Source organism: Aulonocara sp. 'chitande type north' Nkhata Bay, linkage group LG2 (genome assembly GCF_057382095.1).
Source record: "Aulonocara sp. 'chitande type north' Nkhata Bay isolate Kocher_YH1m ecotype deep benthic linkage group LG2, A_spYH_male_GT1.1, whole genome shotgun sequence".
Taxonomy (NCBI): Eukaryota; Metazoa; Chordata; class Actinopteri; order Cichliformes; family Cichlidae; genus Aulonocara; species Aulonocara sp. 'chitande type north' Nkhata Bay.
This window is the reverse complement of record NC_141345.1, coordinates 4,561,672-4,576,210: the sequence shown is the minus strand read 5'-3', so window position 1 is coordinate 4,576,210 and position 14,539 is coordinate 4,561,672. Positions and strand designations below refer to the sequence as shown.

Sequence of the window (14,539 nt, the reverse complement as noted above, 5' to 3'; positions counted from 1 at the left end):
GAGCATGTCACGCTTTTATTTCAGAGCATGATTCTACACAGTTTCTCTTTGCAGCTCATTAAACTAAAGATAAAAGTCAATTAAAACTGCATCCAGAGCTGTTTTCTTCTCTAGCAGGAAAACTCTTGAGCCTCATCTCCTATCAGTGTGTGTGTGAAGGCATGCTGACACGAGGATCTCAGTCATTATGGCGTGTTTGGGTTATGACAGGGTACTCACACGCCACATGAGGGTGAGGGTGTCTGAGAGCTATGCGGGGACACAGTATGTTATCTCCTGCTGACGTCTCAGGGCAGGGGCCGCTGGTGACAAGAAAACAGAGAGGGAAAAGGGGCGATATCCTTTCTTAAAAAACAAACTTCACGCTGTAGATGCAGGGTTTTACACACCCACACAATTCCTTCCAAAATAAAAAGAAAGAAAGAAGGAAAGAATCCAAGCCTTGACTTCATAATGGGTGTCGCCTTTCCTGGATGATCACTGGAAATTTTCTTGTTTGTAAAAGCAAACATGCAAATAAACATAACTGCGTTGCTGTCTTCAAAGTTAAAAATGTATGATTCACTTTCACCGACATGATGGAAAACAAAGATCTGAGATAATTATCTATTTGAATCATTACCGATTCTTCTCTGCTGCTCGTTAAAAGGTAACAGGAAACAAATGACACTATGGGAAGAAATGGTAATAAGCAAGACATTAAATAACAAGAAGCATGTAGAAGTAAAGTGAAATCAAGCAAAGGATGGTTAATGAGATCTTTTAAAGCTTTCTCTCAGATGTCCCAAGAGGGACTCAACAAGGCAGCAAAAACATAAAACAATATAATATATAAAGACTGAGAGGCCAAAATGGTAAATGTTGGCTCACTTTGTGTGTGTGATCTTTCCTTTAAATGCATTTCTCCATAATATTACAACAGTTTGCAATAAATAACTTACTCAGTGGCACTTTTTTCTCCAGATTTTCTGTGTCAAACAAATCGATATTTGTTGGCAGGAAGTGCAGAAAGTCCAAAAATCAAACACTTGTGAATATATATCAGGTGTGAACCAATTTAAACAGCAGCGTCCACACTTGAGTGCTGAAAGACATTTTCTTTTAAAACAACATGAAACATTGCTGCAAATAAGAGTCTCTCTCTTCACAACTTGATCAGCTGTCATGTTGTATTATTCACCGTCACATGTGAGTTCCAGATGCTGCACAGCTGTAACAGAAATGAGGCTGAGAACAATAAACAGCAAACAGCGTGTTCCTGAGACTCCATTAGGGGCAGTTTGATAGAGCTCATTATGGCTCCTGTGGACAAACCGTGAACAAGTTTGGGAACAAACGAGCCCCATAAAATATAAAAGCTTATCCTGGTCAACATCTATGACCAGAGGAACCCTCCCCCTAAACCACACCCACTCCCTGCAGATTTCAGGATCACATCTGAGGGCAGAAAGAGGCGTGGAAACACGTTTAAAAAGGTCAGAAAATAAATAATCTTAAAACACAACAGCCAGCTTGGTCCGCCTGCTGGCATCACCGAGCACAGCTGAAGGATCTGCTACTTGTCGTCTCCAACGTCGGTGCGTTTGTATTTCTCCTTAAACTCCGCGTGCTTCTGACGCAGGATTTCCGTTTGCTTCTTAAAACCATTGACCCTGAAAAACCGCAAATGAAACAGCATCAGAACAACAACATCAGAGAGAAGCAGGGGGAAAAAGGAATCTGAAGCTCAGTGCACACACCTCGCCCTCTCTTTGGCTTCATTGTAAATTTCTATGATGATTCGGTCTTTCTCATCCATGAAGTTAGTGTGAACTTCTTCCAGTTTCCTGAAAGCATCAGAGGGAGGTAGACAATTCCCTTTTAGAGAGCTTAACCTAAGAACTCAGCAGCGCTCTTTATTTATGGGTTTGTACAGCTGTTAGAGGAGCTGCTCACATCACAAAGAAGTGAATCTCAACAAACACATGTGGCACCACGTCAGTGTGTGAAAGCAAACTCAAGGCCGCGAGTTGGGAGGTTGTGCCAACACACATGGCACTGAGACACGTCCGCAACATTCCTCATTCATCTGGATGTGAATGAGCAGCAAATAAAAGGACACAGTGTGGACAACGAAGGACAGGATGTGAGCAAGAGGAAGTTTACCAAATGCACACTTCTTTCTAATATTTACAGTTTAAATTTAAATACAAAATGCTGAATGCTCAGTCGGTATCGTGTGTGGGGTTTTTACTTGAAGAGGACGGCATGGGCTCCTATGCTGAGCATCATAGCGACGACACAATACGCCACCAGGCGGAAGTTCCTCTTCCTCCTCTTCTGCTTCTCCTCGGCCATCATCTCTGGAGTGTGAGGGTGATGAACCTGCTCCCAGTAACGGATGTTCTCATAGGCATCCATGCTGATAGGAAAGGCATGAGAAGATTGAGCGTTGTTTCTGATGTCACTAGTCAATGTAATAAGCACTTGTTGTAATAACTAAGGTTGCTCATTTGATTTGCAGTTACACAAATCGTGTCTGAACTTCAAGAAACATTAAATGAAAATGACAAGTGATAGTCATAGTCTGTATATAAAGGATGGAGCTTCCAGAAGCTCCAGGACTGCAAAGTAAATCCAAAGCAGATTTATTTTTTTATGTCCACCAGGAGGGGATTCCTCTAGCTTCAAAAAGTCCAGATGTATAGACGTTTATGAGCAAATGACCCTACTGATCTCTCACTCGCTGACCTCAGTAAACAATTTCCTAATGAGTTTATGAGCTCAATCTCAAGTTCAAATTCTTGAATACAACACAAAGTTCATTGTCTAAAATACTGGATGCTGTGAAGATGATTTCTCAACCATGGAAATAATTCTGCAATTTATTTGTCTTCTGTGGTCAGTGGACTCATTCGTTTCATAAATGTAACAGATTGTTGATTTGGCCACTGCTAAAGTTTTTCCTTTCTTGCAGAGCTGTTTATTTCGTTTAACTAGCAACACAAGTTTATTTTTTACATCACGGTCTCCTTGGACCTCATAAAGAGAATTCCAGTGACCAGGTACTAAACATAATCTCAACACTGCAGATCTTTTATGTGCTTATTTAGTCCCTGAATAACAGGAGAAAAGGCCTCAGTCCCCCGAAACTGTGGGACTGTGGATAGAAATGTCTGTAATTCAAGTGTGACACAAGTGTAGTTGTAAGACATGCTTTTTTATGGCATTAAATATCGGGGCAATTGAAAGTAAATTCCATGTTGCAAAAGTTGTGAATCAGTTGGCGTATATGATTTAAACATTGTCGTCCCCATTTTTTGTGCCTTGAGAAAGGAACTCCCAGAAATAGATATGCAACAGCGTCAGTCACAAATTCTGTGTTTCTTTTCTAAATCTGTCCCTTGGTGCTTTAAGATGACCGCTGCTCTGGCCTGACATTATATAAAAAAAGGTGAATTTTTCAGATGTGCACTTCAACCTTTTCAGACATTGCCCGTCAGAGCTGTACATGAGAACATCAATGACGGTATCAGCTGTATCTGACATTAAACAGTCTTTACCCTGCATGCTCCTCAGTATAGTCTGTGTGACATCCTGTTGAGCCCATGAAAGAGAATTAATTGAACACATCTGATGCTGACAATCTCCTGTTTTACTGTTATACATGTTAGAAACAATGAAGCCCCAAACACTGGGGTTCCTGTGTGAAATTTGCTGCTTTTAAAGATGACACACTGTTAATGTAAAGTTCATAAGCAGTAACACACTAATGGATGTGGGTGAATCCTCACCTGCCTCTGTAGCTGGGGTCAGTGGAGGCAGATCTGAAGACTTGAGCACCACCATACGGCTGTCGTATTTTGAAGTCGTACTCCTTCCTACTCAGATCTTTGCTCAGCACCCTGTAGGCCTCGTTCAGCTGCACAAACTGGCTGTGCAGTGCCGGGTTTGACGGGTCGCTGTCTGGATGTAGCTGCACAATAAAGGGGACAGAGTCAGCAGCAAATTCTCCTCATGAAGCATGAAAAAAGAAAAGATCTGGTGCAGGTCAAATATGCAACCATTAACAACCGAAAAATGTTCTTACTTTTTATGACAAATAGATTTTTGTTTTGCACTTTGAACCAAGCTTCTTTCTCACCCTTTAATGAGGCCAAAGCCACAAAGTAAACACACATACCCATCCTTATTTAAACTGGGAGCCATAGCTTGAAAACAAACAGTGAGGAAGCCCACTGTGGGAACAGTTAGCAAGCACAAAATGTGCTGTGCAAGGCTGCCCTCGTGTGGCCACATGTTTTATTTAAATCCAAATGGGAATGATACCTTTTTGGATTTGTCAAAAAACGCATTTTTGATTTCTTCTAACGTGGCATCAGATTTGACTCCCAGGAGGTCGTAGTAGGTCGCAGCTTTTCTGCGGTGAGAAAGCAAAGAACTCAAAACCAAGCAGGCACTCAGACCTGTTTAAACACAGAGTACACAAACACAATCATCAAGGTGTTCTCAGCAACTCTGCCTAAAACCTAAAGGCACACATTCACTTTGTCTACCTTTGCGTATAGCTTTGGGAGAACAGCCGCAGTCCACTCTTGCAACACCAAAAACAACTCTGGCACAGACGTAGCTGAGCCTCCAACAGCATGATGGAAATTTTTGGCGGTTCCACACAAGGACCTGAGCAGAGAGGACAGATGAAACAATGCAAAGACCCAAAGCCAAGGCACTAAGTACTAAGTGGGCGGGCTCCAGATACTGAATTTAAATATGTTAAAGTTATAAATGTCTAATTATCAAAAGGAAATAATGCTGGGAAGAAGCTTCTAAGGGACAACGTTTTAACAGTTGTGTAAAAGTAACATCAAAAATCAGCATTTTATTAATTAAAAGTGAATAAATAACTGAAACAAATCCAGAATATCACCGTTATGTGTATCTACAGCAGTTTCCAGGAAGCAACAGAATCAATTTTTTATTATTATAAATCTTGACCTGGAACTGCCTCTGAAGCTATTACTGATATGATATATTAGTAATAAAACATTGATACTAGTGATACTAGAAGGAAAACAAACAAGGAGAAGTAGATTTGAGTCATTATGTAGCCCAGCACCGGAAGCAAATTTGAAATTGTATTGTACTGTATTGTTCCCCAGAGAAAACTCTACTTTTTATTATCGTCAACATTTTTATTCATATTCATTCTTCACAATCATCATCATACTTTTTAATACATATATATATATAGATCTATTTATTTTTGTTAAGTTTAACAAAAACATTGCCTCACCTTCAATTTTTAGACTCCTTTCGTATGAGATCGTCAGAGACTTATTTTAGTTACTGGTAAAGATGCTTACGCTCACTTATCTCACCAGATCGCTGGGCAAACAACAGGATTGAGTTGATTCTACTGTATATAGTATTTTATTTTATTCTATTCTGTACAGTTGTGTACTGTATTTATTCTTATTGTATTCTAATTTTTGCTTCATAACTTTTGCACTGTCCACTTCCTGCTGTGACAAAACAAATTTCCCACGTGTGGGACTAATAAAGGTTATCTTATCTTATCTTATCTTATTATGCTGAGCACATGTCGAATGTCTCTATGAAATAAATGTTAAGCCTAAAACCAAGGTTGGAAAACAGAAACAGCTGCAGACTTATGTCTTTGCTAACTGCCCATGATATTAATTAAGGAAACTATTGGCCTTGACCAAACAACCACATAACCATAAATCAGCCCAGGAAACCTTCAAAACAGCTCACATGAAGTCTTAGGAAAATCTGAAGGAAGACATACATTTTGGACTAACAGTATTTTTCTTTTAGTTTTACAGCTGATTCTACTGACAAAGACCTCCCCCCACAGCCCTCCATACTGCACTAAAGTAATGAATATGTAAAAAATTAAATGACAGAAAAGCTCCTGTTTTTTCACTACTATAGAATTTTTATTATTATTATTATTATTATTATTATTATTATTATTATTTTACTGTTGAAAAATATTTATCCAAACAATATTCCTGCTTATCTGGAGTACTCTAGTACTCCAAACTTAATTCTCTCCAGATAAACCCAGTTCCTCCTGGGAGATCCCAAACCATTCCCAGACAGATGAAATATATAATCTCTCTAGCAGGATGTAGGTTTACCCTGGGGTCTCTTTCCAGTTGGGTGTGCCTCCAAAGGGATGTGCCCAGGAGGTGTTCTAAATAATTGCCTGAAACACCTCACATGGGTCCTATCAACAGGCAAAATATCTTAGTTTAGTTTTTATTAGCCTGCACGTTAGTTATTTTTTCTTTAGTAGGTAATGTGTGGTACTAGTCAGTCACTAGCTTGGGTACTTGGTTTAGTTTTAGTCAACTACAACTTAGCTGCAAACTGCCTGTTTTCTCTGATTTTACCTTTCACTGTCTTCCCATTGAAAATGTCGACGTCAGCATCTGTCCCCTTATCTGTGGACACGTGACTGAGGACCAAAACAAAGGGATGAGGTGAATGACATGTTTTCAAAGGGATTAAACAACTAAAACAGGGGGCAATTTGACACCTTTCACAATCAGCTGAAAGGTCACAACACGACCTGTGTTTCACTTTGACCCACTCACGTTAACTACATTCAACTGCTACAATGACAGCTGGCTTTGCACATCAGTTATTACGTGTAATGTTCACATCAGTGAAGCAGAAAAGCCGACTAACCACATCATGAGATTCAGCTGGAACACTTTGTTCTGCTATCAGAGAAGTGCTAATGCTAGCCGGGTGTACCGGCGTTAGCTCTAAACTGTTGAACTACGTCATCGACAGCTTGTTAAAAACTGTATAACTAGAGGCGTTTTAATAAATACGTAAAATAAAAGTCAAACACATTTTCAAATAAGGAGTGTTGTAGAAGCAGAGCTGACTAAAGGAGGAGAGGTGACATACCAGCGGAGGGCAGTTTCATAACATCGCATAAGCTCGGCGCATAGAGCCAACGTCAGTTAGATCAAAAGTCTACAAAATAAGAGCGCGGGCCTTCAAAATAAAAACACCACCATTTTCGGGATTAAAGAGTAGTTGAGTGATGAACACTGATAAATAAAAAGTAAAACATCAAAAAAGAATAATTTAAATATTGAATACTGGACACATATAATTGTCAATAGAATTGTTTATTGTTCAGCACAATAAACAATTATACTGTCACCATTGTTACTGATATTGAAAGCTTATTGATAATTTGTCCAAGTAAAGAATGCCCTCCCACAAATGTCATGTGACAACCTCATTGGCTTACAGAATCGTGATGTCACACACATTTAGAATCTTACCACCACTGTGATCCTTTGATCCTAAAACCTATCAAAGTCAAAAGTCAAAGTCAACTTTATTTGTCGATTCTGCCACATGTACAGGACATACGGAGAATAGAAATTGCGTTACTCTTCACTCCCTAGATAAATAGCAAATGAACATTTAAATATATTTAAATATAAAAGTGATTAAAAAATGCAAGTAAAATAATTAAAAAGTAAAAATTTAAATAAATACAATTTTACATATAACAAGAAAGCTATATAATATACAATATAATGGGTAAGTGACATTGAGTGTAAGCCAGGCAGAGTAGTGCAAATAGGCAAATAGTGCAAATGGAGATTTGGTAATGTACGGTAAGAGAAAGTGTAACAACACCCCTATAAATAGGGGTGAGACGCAAGAACTTTTAGTCCGTTATTCGCAGCATTTATGTTTGCAGCATTCAAACGTTCGCCAGAGAAGCCTTTTTTTGGATCCTTTTCAGAGTCACTGTTAACAGATTCCAACATGTCTCCAAGAAAACAGAAAAAAAGAGAAAACGTAAAGCCCAGCGCTCCTCTTTGCAATCGAGAAGACGATACTCAACTGCAGAAGATGTGCTTGGAAGAAATGCATGAGGAAAATCTCATGAACAATCACAATACGCGACACCCGCCCCAGCCAGAGTACACCAATTACATCTGGGAAAGTTTTTTTAAACAACGAACGGAGATTATCTTACTGAGAGAGCACTGTGAGAGAAGGACCGATGAAGTAGATAGACTGTTCAGACAGCTTCTTGATAAGGAAGACATTCAAAAGGAGAAAGAAATGGAACTCCTAGACATGCGGGGAAGGATCTTTGAGCTCCAAGCAGAGCTTAATAAAGTACAAGAAAAACCAACAGAAGAAATCCTCCAACAGAAGAAAAACGAGAAAGAGAGGGAAAAAAAGATTCAGGAGCTGCAAGTAAAGCTTGATCAAGCTCTGCAAAAAAATCAAGAACTCCTCCAAGAGAAGAAACAACTGGTCATAAAACTCCAAGGCGCTGAGATAAATCAAAAAGTGCTGAAAGGAAGGGTTGAGTTTCTTCGAAAGAAAGCGCAACAGACCATGAAAAAGGAAGATACGGATTGCAAGCTTCAGGACAGCGAGAAACACAAGGAAGCCTTGCAAATAAAGCTTGATGAAGCTCTGCAAAAAAATCAAGAACTCCTCCAAGAAAAAGAACAAATGGACATAAAGCAGCGCAAACTACAAGGCATGGAGGAAAAGTACAAAGGGCTTCAGGCAAAGCTTGATAAAACACTGAACAAAAATAAAGAGTTGCTTCAAGAAAAAAAGCAACTAGAAATTAAACAGAAAGAAATGGACTCCAAGCTTGAAGGCGTGGAGGAAAAGTACACCGCGCTGAAAATAAAGCTTGATAAAACAGTGCAAAGAAATAAGGATTTCCTACAAGACAAAGAACAGCATGACACGAAACAGAAAGATCTGGATTGTGAGCTTCAGAACATCAAGAAACACAACCAAGGTTTGCAAGTAATGCTTGATGAAGCTCTACAAAAAAATAAAGAAATCCTTGAAGAGAAAGAAAAACTGGACATAAACCAGAGAGGCATGCAGGAAAAATACAGAGCGCAGCAGGTAAAGCTTGATGAAACGCTGCACAAATATCAAGAGCTGCTTCAAGACAAAGAACAACGGAAAAGAAAGCAGAAAGAAGAAAAACAAATTCTCCAGGACTTTGAGAGGAAAAACCAACAGCTGCAAGACCGTTATAACAAACTGAACTCCAAAACAACTGAGCTGGAGGGGGAAAAGAAAAAAGTGCAAAGACAATGCTCAGAGATGCAGAGTAAGCTCAGTGACATGCTGAGAAAAAACACAGAACTGGAGAAACTTTCCAACAACTTGAAGTGCAAAAACACTGAGGTGCAGATGTTAAAGCAGCAACTAGAGAAAACTAACACAGACCTGCAGTGTACACTTCAAGAACTCGAGAGAAGTCAGCAGCTACAAGACACACACAACAAATTACAACAGAGTTATACAGAGATGCACGAGGCAAAGCTTATGCAGGAGGCCAAATGTAAAGAACTGAAAGAAAGGCTGGAAGAAAAACAAGCCAAATTAGAAGAAGTGGAGACAACATGCAGGAAACTTGAGAAGGAAAATACACAAACAATTGATGAGTTAAGAACCCTCGTCCTAGAGAAGAAAGTGCTGGTGGAAAAGATCATGGAAAAGAAGAAAAAACGCTTCCGCTTCTTCTGGAGGAAGAGCACTCCTGCTTTTTCTACTTTTTCCACTTTTTCTTCTACTGATGTCACCCCGTCTTCCTCCTCCACCGTTGCATCGTAATTTTCACCTCTCCTGACACCTCTCCCTCCCCTATTTCCCTGTAACTCCCCCCCCCCCCCCTCTCTTTCACCCTCACCCCCCAACCAGTCCCGACAGTTGACTGCCCCCTCTAGAGCCTGGTTCTGTCATAGGTTTCTTCCTTTAAAGGGAGTTTTTCCTATCCACTGTCGCATCCAGTGCTTGCTCAGAGGGCATTGTTGGGGTTCTCTCACCTCTATCTCTTTCCTCCTTTCTATCCCTTTCCTTTACCCTCTTCTTTACCCCCCACCCCTCCCCTCCTTTTCTATTCCCCCACCTTTTCTATTTCCTTAATAATTGAATAATAAACACAATTGGCTACATTTTAAATGTGTCTGATCCACGTCTTCATTCAAGAATGAATTGTCTTTCTCACGGAGTCATGTGTATTTTGTGTTTTCCTCGGGCTGGTGATCCTTGCGGTCGTTCAGCCCCGGAGTCCAGAGTTTTAGTGTTTTAATCACATTTAGTGTTACGTTTTAGATCACCACAATAGGATATCCATAATTTAGGGTTCAGGCATTTGTTTTAGTTCAATATCGTATCATTCTATGATTGAGTAGTTTACAGAACCTTCAGTCAGCAGCAATAACTTCAATTCATTGACATTTGCAAGCATTCCTTTATACACAGCATTTCAGTCAGGTTGAGGTCTGGACTTCCATGCTGTAGATTTGCTGCTGTGCTTGGGGTCATTATCCTGTTGCATGGCCTAATTTAGGAGAAGCTTTAGCTGTCGGTCAGGTGGCTTCACATTTGACTCTAGAAAACTCTGGCATACAGAGGATTTCATCAACTGCAAGGTGCCTATCTCTTGTAGCTGCAGAACAAGCTTAAATCAAAAAATTATTCACTGCTACGAATCCTGGGATAGGGTGGGCCATGAAGGACACACCCGAACCATCCTTCAAATCCAGGTAAAAGGAGGAGGCATTTGTGGGTCACATTTGGAGCAGCCTTTGTCGCCTGGCTGTGATGTAATCGGCCATTAAAGGCAGCCTCTGAATCACAAAACAACCACAATGGACCAAAGTGCTGTACAGTACTGAAAATTTAAAAAAAATAAAAATATATCTACAAAAACATGATACTGAAATTAAAAAAAAAAAAAAATCTACAATGTGCTGTACAGAAGATTAAATACATAAAAACAAATAGAAAGAAAAGCCACAGAAAAGGAAAAAAAAAAAAACTTTGTACAAATAAATAAACAATAAAATCAAATCAGCTGTCACCAGGGTGTACCCTGGACTGGCGCAGGGCTAACACACAGACAACCAGTTGCACAATTTAGAGTTTCCACGCAATCACAGGAGAACATGCAAACTCCACACAGAAAGACCCACAATTTCATACCATAAGGTCACCATTTGCCCAACAACTTCACAAAAGCTGGAGAATTTATTGCTGGACCATGTACTCTCATGTGCCAGTTAGGAGTAGAGAATTGGTTTTAGTTACAATGAAACCATTTCTCTTTTAACACATAAACAGTGTGGATGCTGAAGAGCTTCATCTGTCATGGAGGTGACCAATAACCCAATGGTCACTCTGACAAAGCTCCAGCATTGCTGTGTGGAGTATGGAGAACCTTTAAGAAGGACAATGACTTCTGCAGCTCTCTGCCAATTAGGCCTGTATGGTAGTGTGGTGGCGCGAATGAGGGATAACCGGGGACGGCAACTAAGATGTTGACAACGTCACCTGGGGGAGGAAGTTACACCCCAGGAAAGATTCCTCTATCCAATGTAAGTGTTACACTGGCTACCAAAGCCCACAGACTCGTTATTAACAGTAGAGAGGAGACAGATGAATTTTACAAATCAAAATTTATTAAGAAGAACTACTAAAAGCATAGAATTGTAAAATCAGAAAGGTACCTAAGGTAGCAGGGTTGAGACGGCAGGATAGTTAATTAAAAACACTTTATTAACAACTGATGATTAAAATGACCAGACTCCCTCCCACGATGCTCTAAAACAATCACAGATTGAATAAAAAACAAACAAACAAAACAATACTAAACAAAATAGTGGAGACCGGCCACTTGAGGAGGCAACCTACAGGGAGGAGTGCCCAAGGATGCTACCAGTTACTCACCCGTGTAACTCCACTGCAGACCTCACTGTCACTCACACTGAAGTCTAAATGGTGCAATCTACCTATGCCCACCTCACGTGCCTAGCCCCTCAACAAGCGGCCGCACCTCCACTAAAGCAATAAAACAAAGCATAAAACGTTAAACAAATTAGTAAAAGAGTACGGTGGCCCCTAGAGACAAAGCACGTACAAACTCCAAAACACATGCAAATTCCAAAACACATGCAAACTCCAAAACACTTGCAAACTAAAGAACACACGCAAACTCCAAAACACGTACAAACTCCAAAACACTTGCAAAATCCAAAACACTTGCAAAACTCAAAACACGTACAAACTCCAAAACACTTGCAAAACCCAAAACACTTGCAAACTAAAAAACACATGCAAATTCCAAAACACGTACAAATTCCAAAACACTTGCAAAATCCAAAACACGTACAAATTCCAAAACACGTACAAATTCCAAAACACTTGCAAACTCAAAACACGTACAAACTCCAAAACACTTGCAAAATCCAAAACACGTACAAATTCCAAAACACGTACAAATTCCAAAACACTTGCAAAATCCAAAACACGTACAAATTCCAAAACACGTACAAATTCCAAAACACGTACAAACTCCAAAACACTTGCAAAACCCAAAACACGTACAAACTCCAAAACACTTGCAAAACCCAAAACACTTGCAAACTAAAAAACACATGCAAATTCCAAAACACGTACAAATTCCAAAACACTTGCAAAATCCAAAACACGTACAAATTCCAAAACACGTACAAATTCCAAAACACGTACAAATTCCAAAACACTTGCAAAATCCAAAACACGTACAAATTCCAAAACACGTACAAATTCCAAAACACGTACAAATTCCAAAACACTTGCAAACTCAAAACACGTACAAACTCCAAAACACTTGCAAAATCCAAAACACGTACAAATTCCAAAACACGTACAAATTCCAAAACACGTACAAATTCCAAAACACTTGCAAACTCAAAAACACATGCAAATTCCAAAACACGTACAAATTCCAAAACACTTGCAAACTCAAAACACGTACAAACTCCAAAACACTTGCAAAATCCAAAACACGTACAAATTCCAAAACACGTACAAACTCCAAAACACGTACAAATTCCAAAACACTTGCAAACTCAAAAACACATGCAAATTCCAAAACACGTACAAATTCCAAAACACTTGCAAACTCAAAACACGTACAAACTCCAAAACACTTGCAAAATCCAAAACACGTACAAATTCCAAAACACGTACAAACTCCAAAACACGTACAAATTCCAAAACACGTACAAATTCCAAAACACGTACAAATTCCAAAACACTTGCAAAATCCAAAACACGTACAAATTCCAAAACACGTACAAACTCCAAAACACTTGCAAAACCCAAAACACGTACAAACTCCAAAACACTTGCAAAACCCAAAACACTTGCAAACTAAAAAACACATGCAAATTCCAAAACACGTACAAATTCCAAAACACTTGCAAAATCCAAAACACGTACAAATTCCAAAACACGTACAAATTCCAAAACACTTGCAAAATCCAAAACACGTACAAATTCCAAAACACGTACAAATTCCAAAACACGTACAAATTCCAAAACACTTGCAAACTCAAAACACGTACAAACTCCAAAACACTTGCAAAATCCAAAACACGTACAAACTCCAAAACACGTACAAATTCCAAAACACTTGCAAACTCAAAAACACATGCAAATTCCAAAACACAACGGAAGTGCTCCAGGACGCTAGGGGCAGTGTTGAGCTCGATTTGCAAAATAAACGGCAAGTTTGTCTGTATGGGACGGTCTAGTCTCCGTCGCGCTTCCCAGGTTGCCTAGCAACCGTGATACTAACCGCTGGAAACGTGTCATACAACTTGGTTTGACAGAAATGAGGGAGAACATATTTTGTTCATTTGTTTGTTTGTTTCTACATGAGCTTTGTGTGATTTGATAAGTATCTGAGGCTGAGACCACAGGACAGTAAAACATGATTTTTGGGCTTCATTTCTGTACTGAACAGTCATTTCAAGATTAATTAGTAAATAAGAATTAGCTGATGTTGTTCATGAGACTAAAGTCATATCACTTTGGTAATGTAAATATAATATGGCCAATATTCTAGTTATTATATTAATCATTATTAGCTATTACAGCAGTGAACATGAACTCTGTGTCAAATACTGAGCTTCAGATCAAGTTGCAGTTATTTATATGTCTTATCACCTTAAATCTTCACTCAAAGGCAAGTATCTTTGACAGTGCATATATAGGTGTATCATATATAAGAGACAAATGTTGTTCCTTCATGCTGGCATTACTAAATTTGGCTCATTGCTTACATATATTTATAAAAAGAAAATGTACAAGCTGTGATAACTGTTTCTGATAAAATGAAGAGTAGACTGATATATGAAATATTCCTTTATTGGGTGAGAAAATCAGACCATGTCATAACTGCTTTAAGTCATACAGAATAGATATCAGAGCCTTAAACAGGCTGGCTTCTGCTAAATGGGTCAAACTGGGCAGAAAGTAAACAAACACATAACATCCTTACAGAATATGATGTAACACTATAGATCAACTTAGCTCAGAATATATAAAGCATATAAACAATTACAGCAATATGATGCAACAAACACAGCAGTGCTACTGATCCAAAATACTCAAAGCTTCATAGAACTGAAACAAACATTTGTTTTTAGCTCCATTCTGCTGCTGATACATACTTTAGGTT

The 14,539-nt window shown here is 39.1% G+C and overlaps 2 protein-coding genes across 5 annotated transcripts; one reads left to right on the top strand and one right to left on the bottom strand.

Moving 5' to 3' along the window:
* dnajc4 (DnaJ (Hsp40) homolog, subfamily C, member 4) lies at positions 1–7,079 on the bottom strand. Of its 4 annotated transcripts, none has more exons than XM_086303324.1 (8): positions 6,925–7,079; positions 6,399–6,463; positions 4,536–4,659; positions 4,309–4,399; positions 3,774–3,955; positions 2,234–2,401; positions 1,740–1,826; positions 1–1,652 (listed from the first exon to the last, which is right to left on the bottom strand). In XM_086303324.1, the coding sequence occupies exons 1-8, from the start codon at positions 6,951–6,953 to the stop codon at positions 1,556–1,558; spliced, it is 843 nt and encodes a 280-aa protein (XP_086159450.1). In that variant the 5' UTR covers positions 6,954–7,079; the 3' UTR covers positions 1–1,555. The 4 variants fall into 4 exon arrangements, with proteins under 4 accessions (XP_086159450.1, XP_086159452.1, XP_086159457.1 ...); XM_086303326.1 differs by lacking the exon at positions 6,925–7,079 and adding an exon at positions 6,697–6,907; XM_086303331.1 differs by lacking the exon at positions 6,399–6,463 and having other exon boundaries at positions 6,925–7,059.
* A 649-nt stretch (positions 7,080–7,728) lies between these two features.
* LOC147337292 (uncharacterized) lies at positions 7,729–9,662 on the top strand. Its single transcript, XM_086303312.1, has one exon. It carries the CDS (start codon positions 7,729–7,731, stop codon positions 9,640–9,642), a length of 1,914 nt encoding a protein of 637 aa, XP_086159438.1. The 3' UTR covers positions 9,643–9,662.
* Positions 9,663–14,539: the final 4,877 nt, after the last annotated feature.

What these genes read in the sequence shown, in the direction of transcription:
- LOC147337292 (XM_086303312.1), top strand. Translation starts at nt 7,729, where the DNA reads ATGTTTGCAGCATTCAAACGTTCGCCAGAGAAGCCTTTTTTTGGATCC.
- dnajc4 (XM_086303324.1), bottom strand. Translation starts at nt 6,953, where the DNA reads ATGCGATGTTATGAAACTGCCCTCCGCTG. An exon ending in CAATGGGAAGACAGTGAAAG is followed by an intron (nt 4,660 to 6,398) that starts GTAAAATCAGAG and finishes CTCTCTGCTCAG; the next exon opens with GTCCTTGTGTGGAACCGCCA. An exon ending in TCCCAAAGCTATACGCAAAG is followed by an intron (nt 4,400 to 4,535) that starts GTAGACAAAGTG and finishes TTCTCACCGCAG; the next exon opens with AAAAGCTGCGACCTACTACG.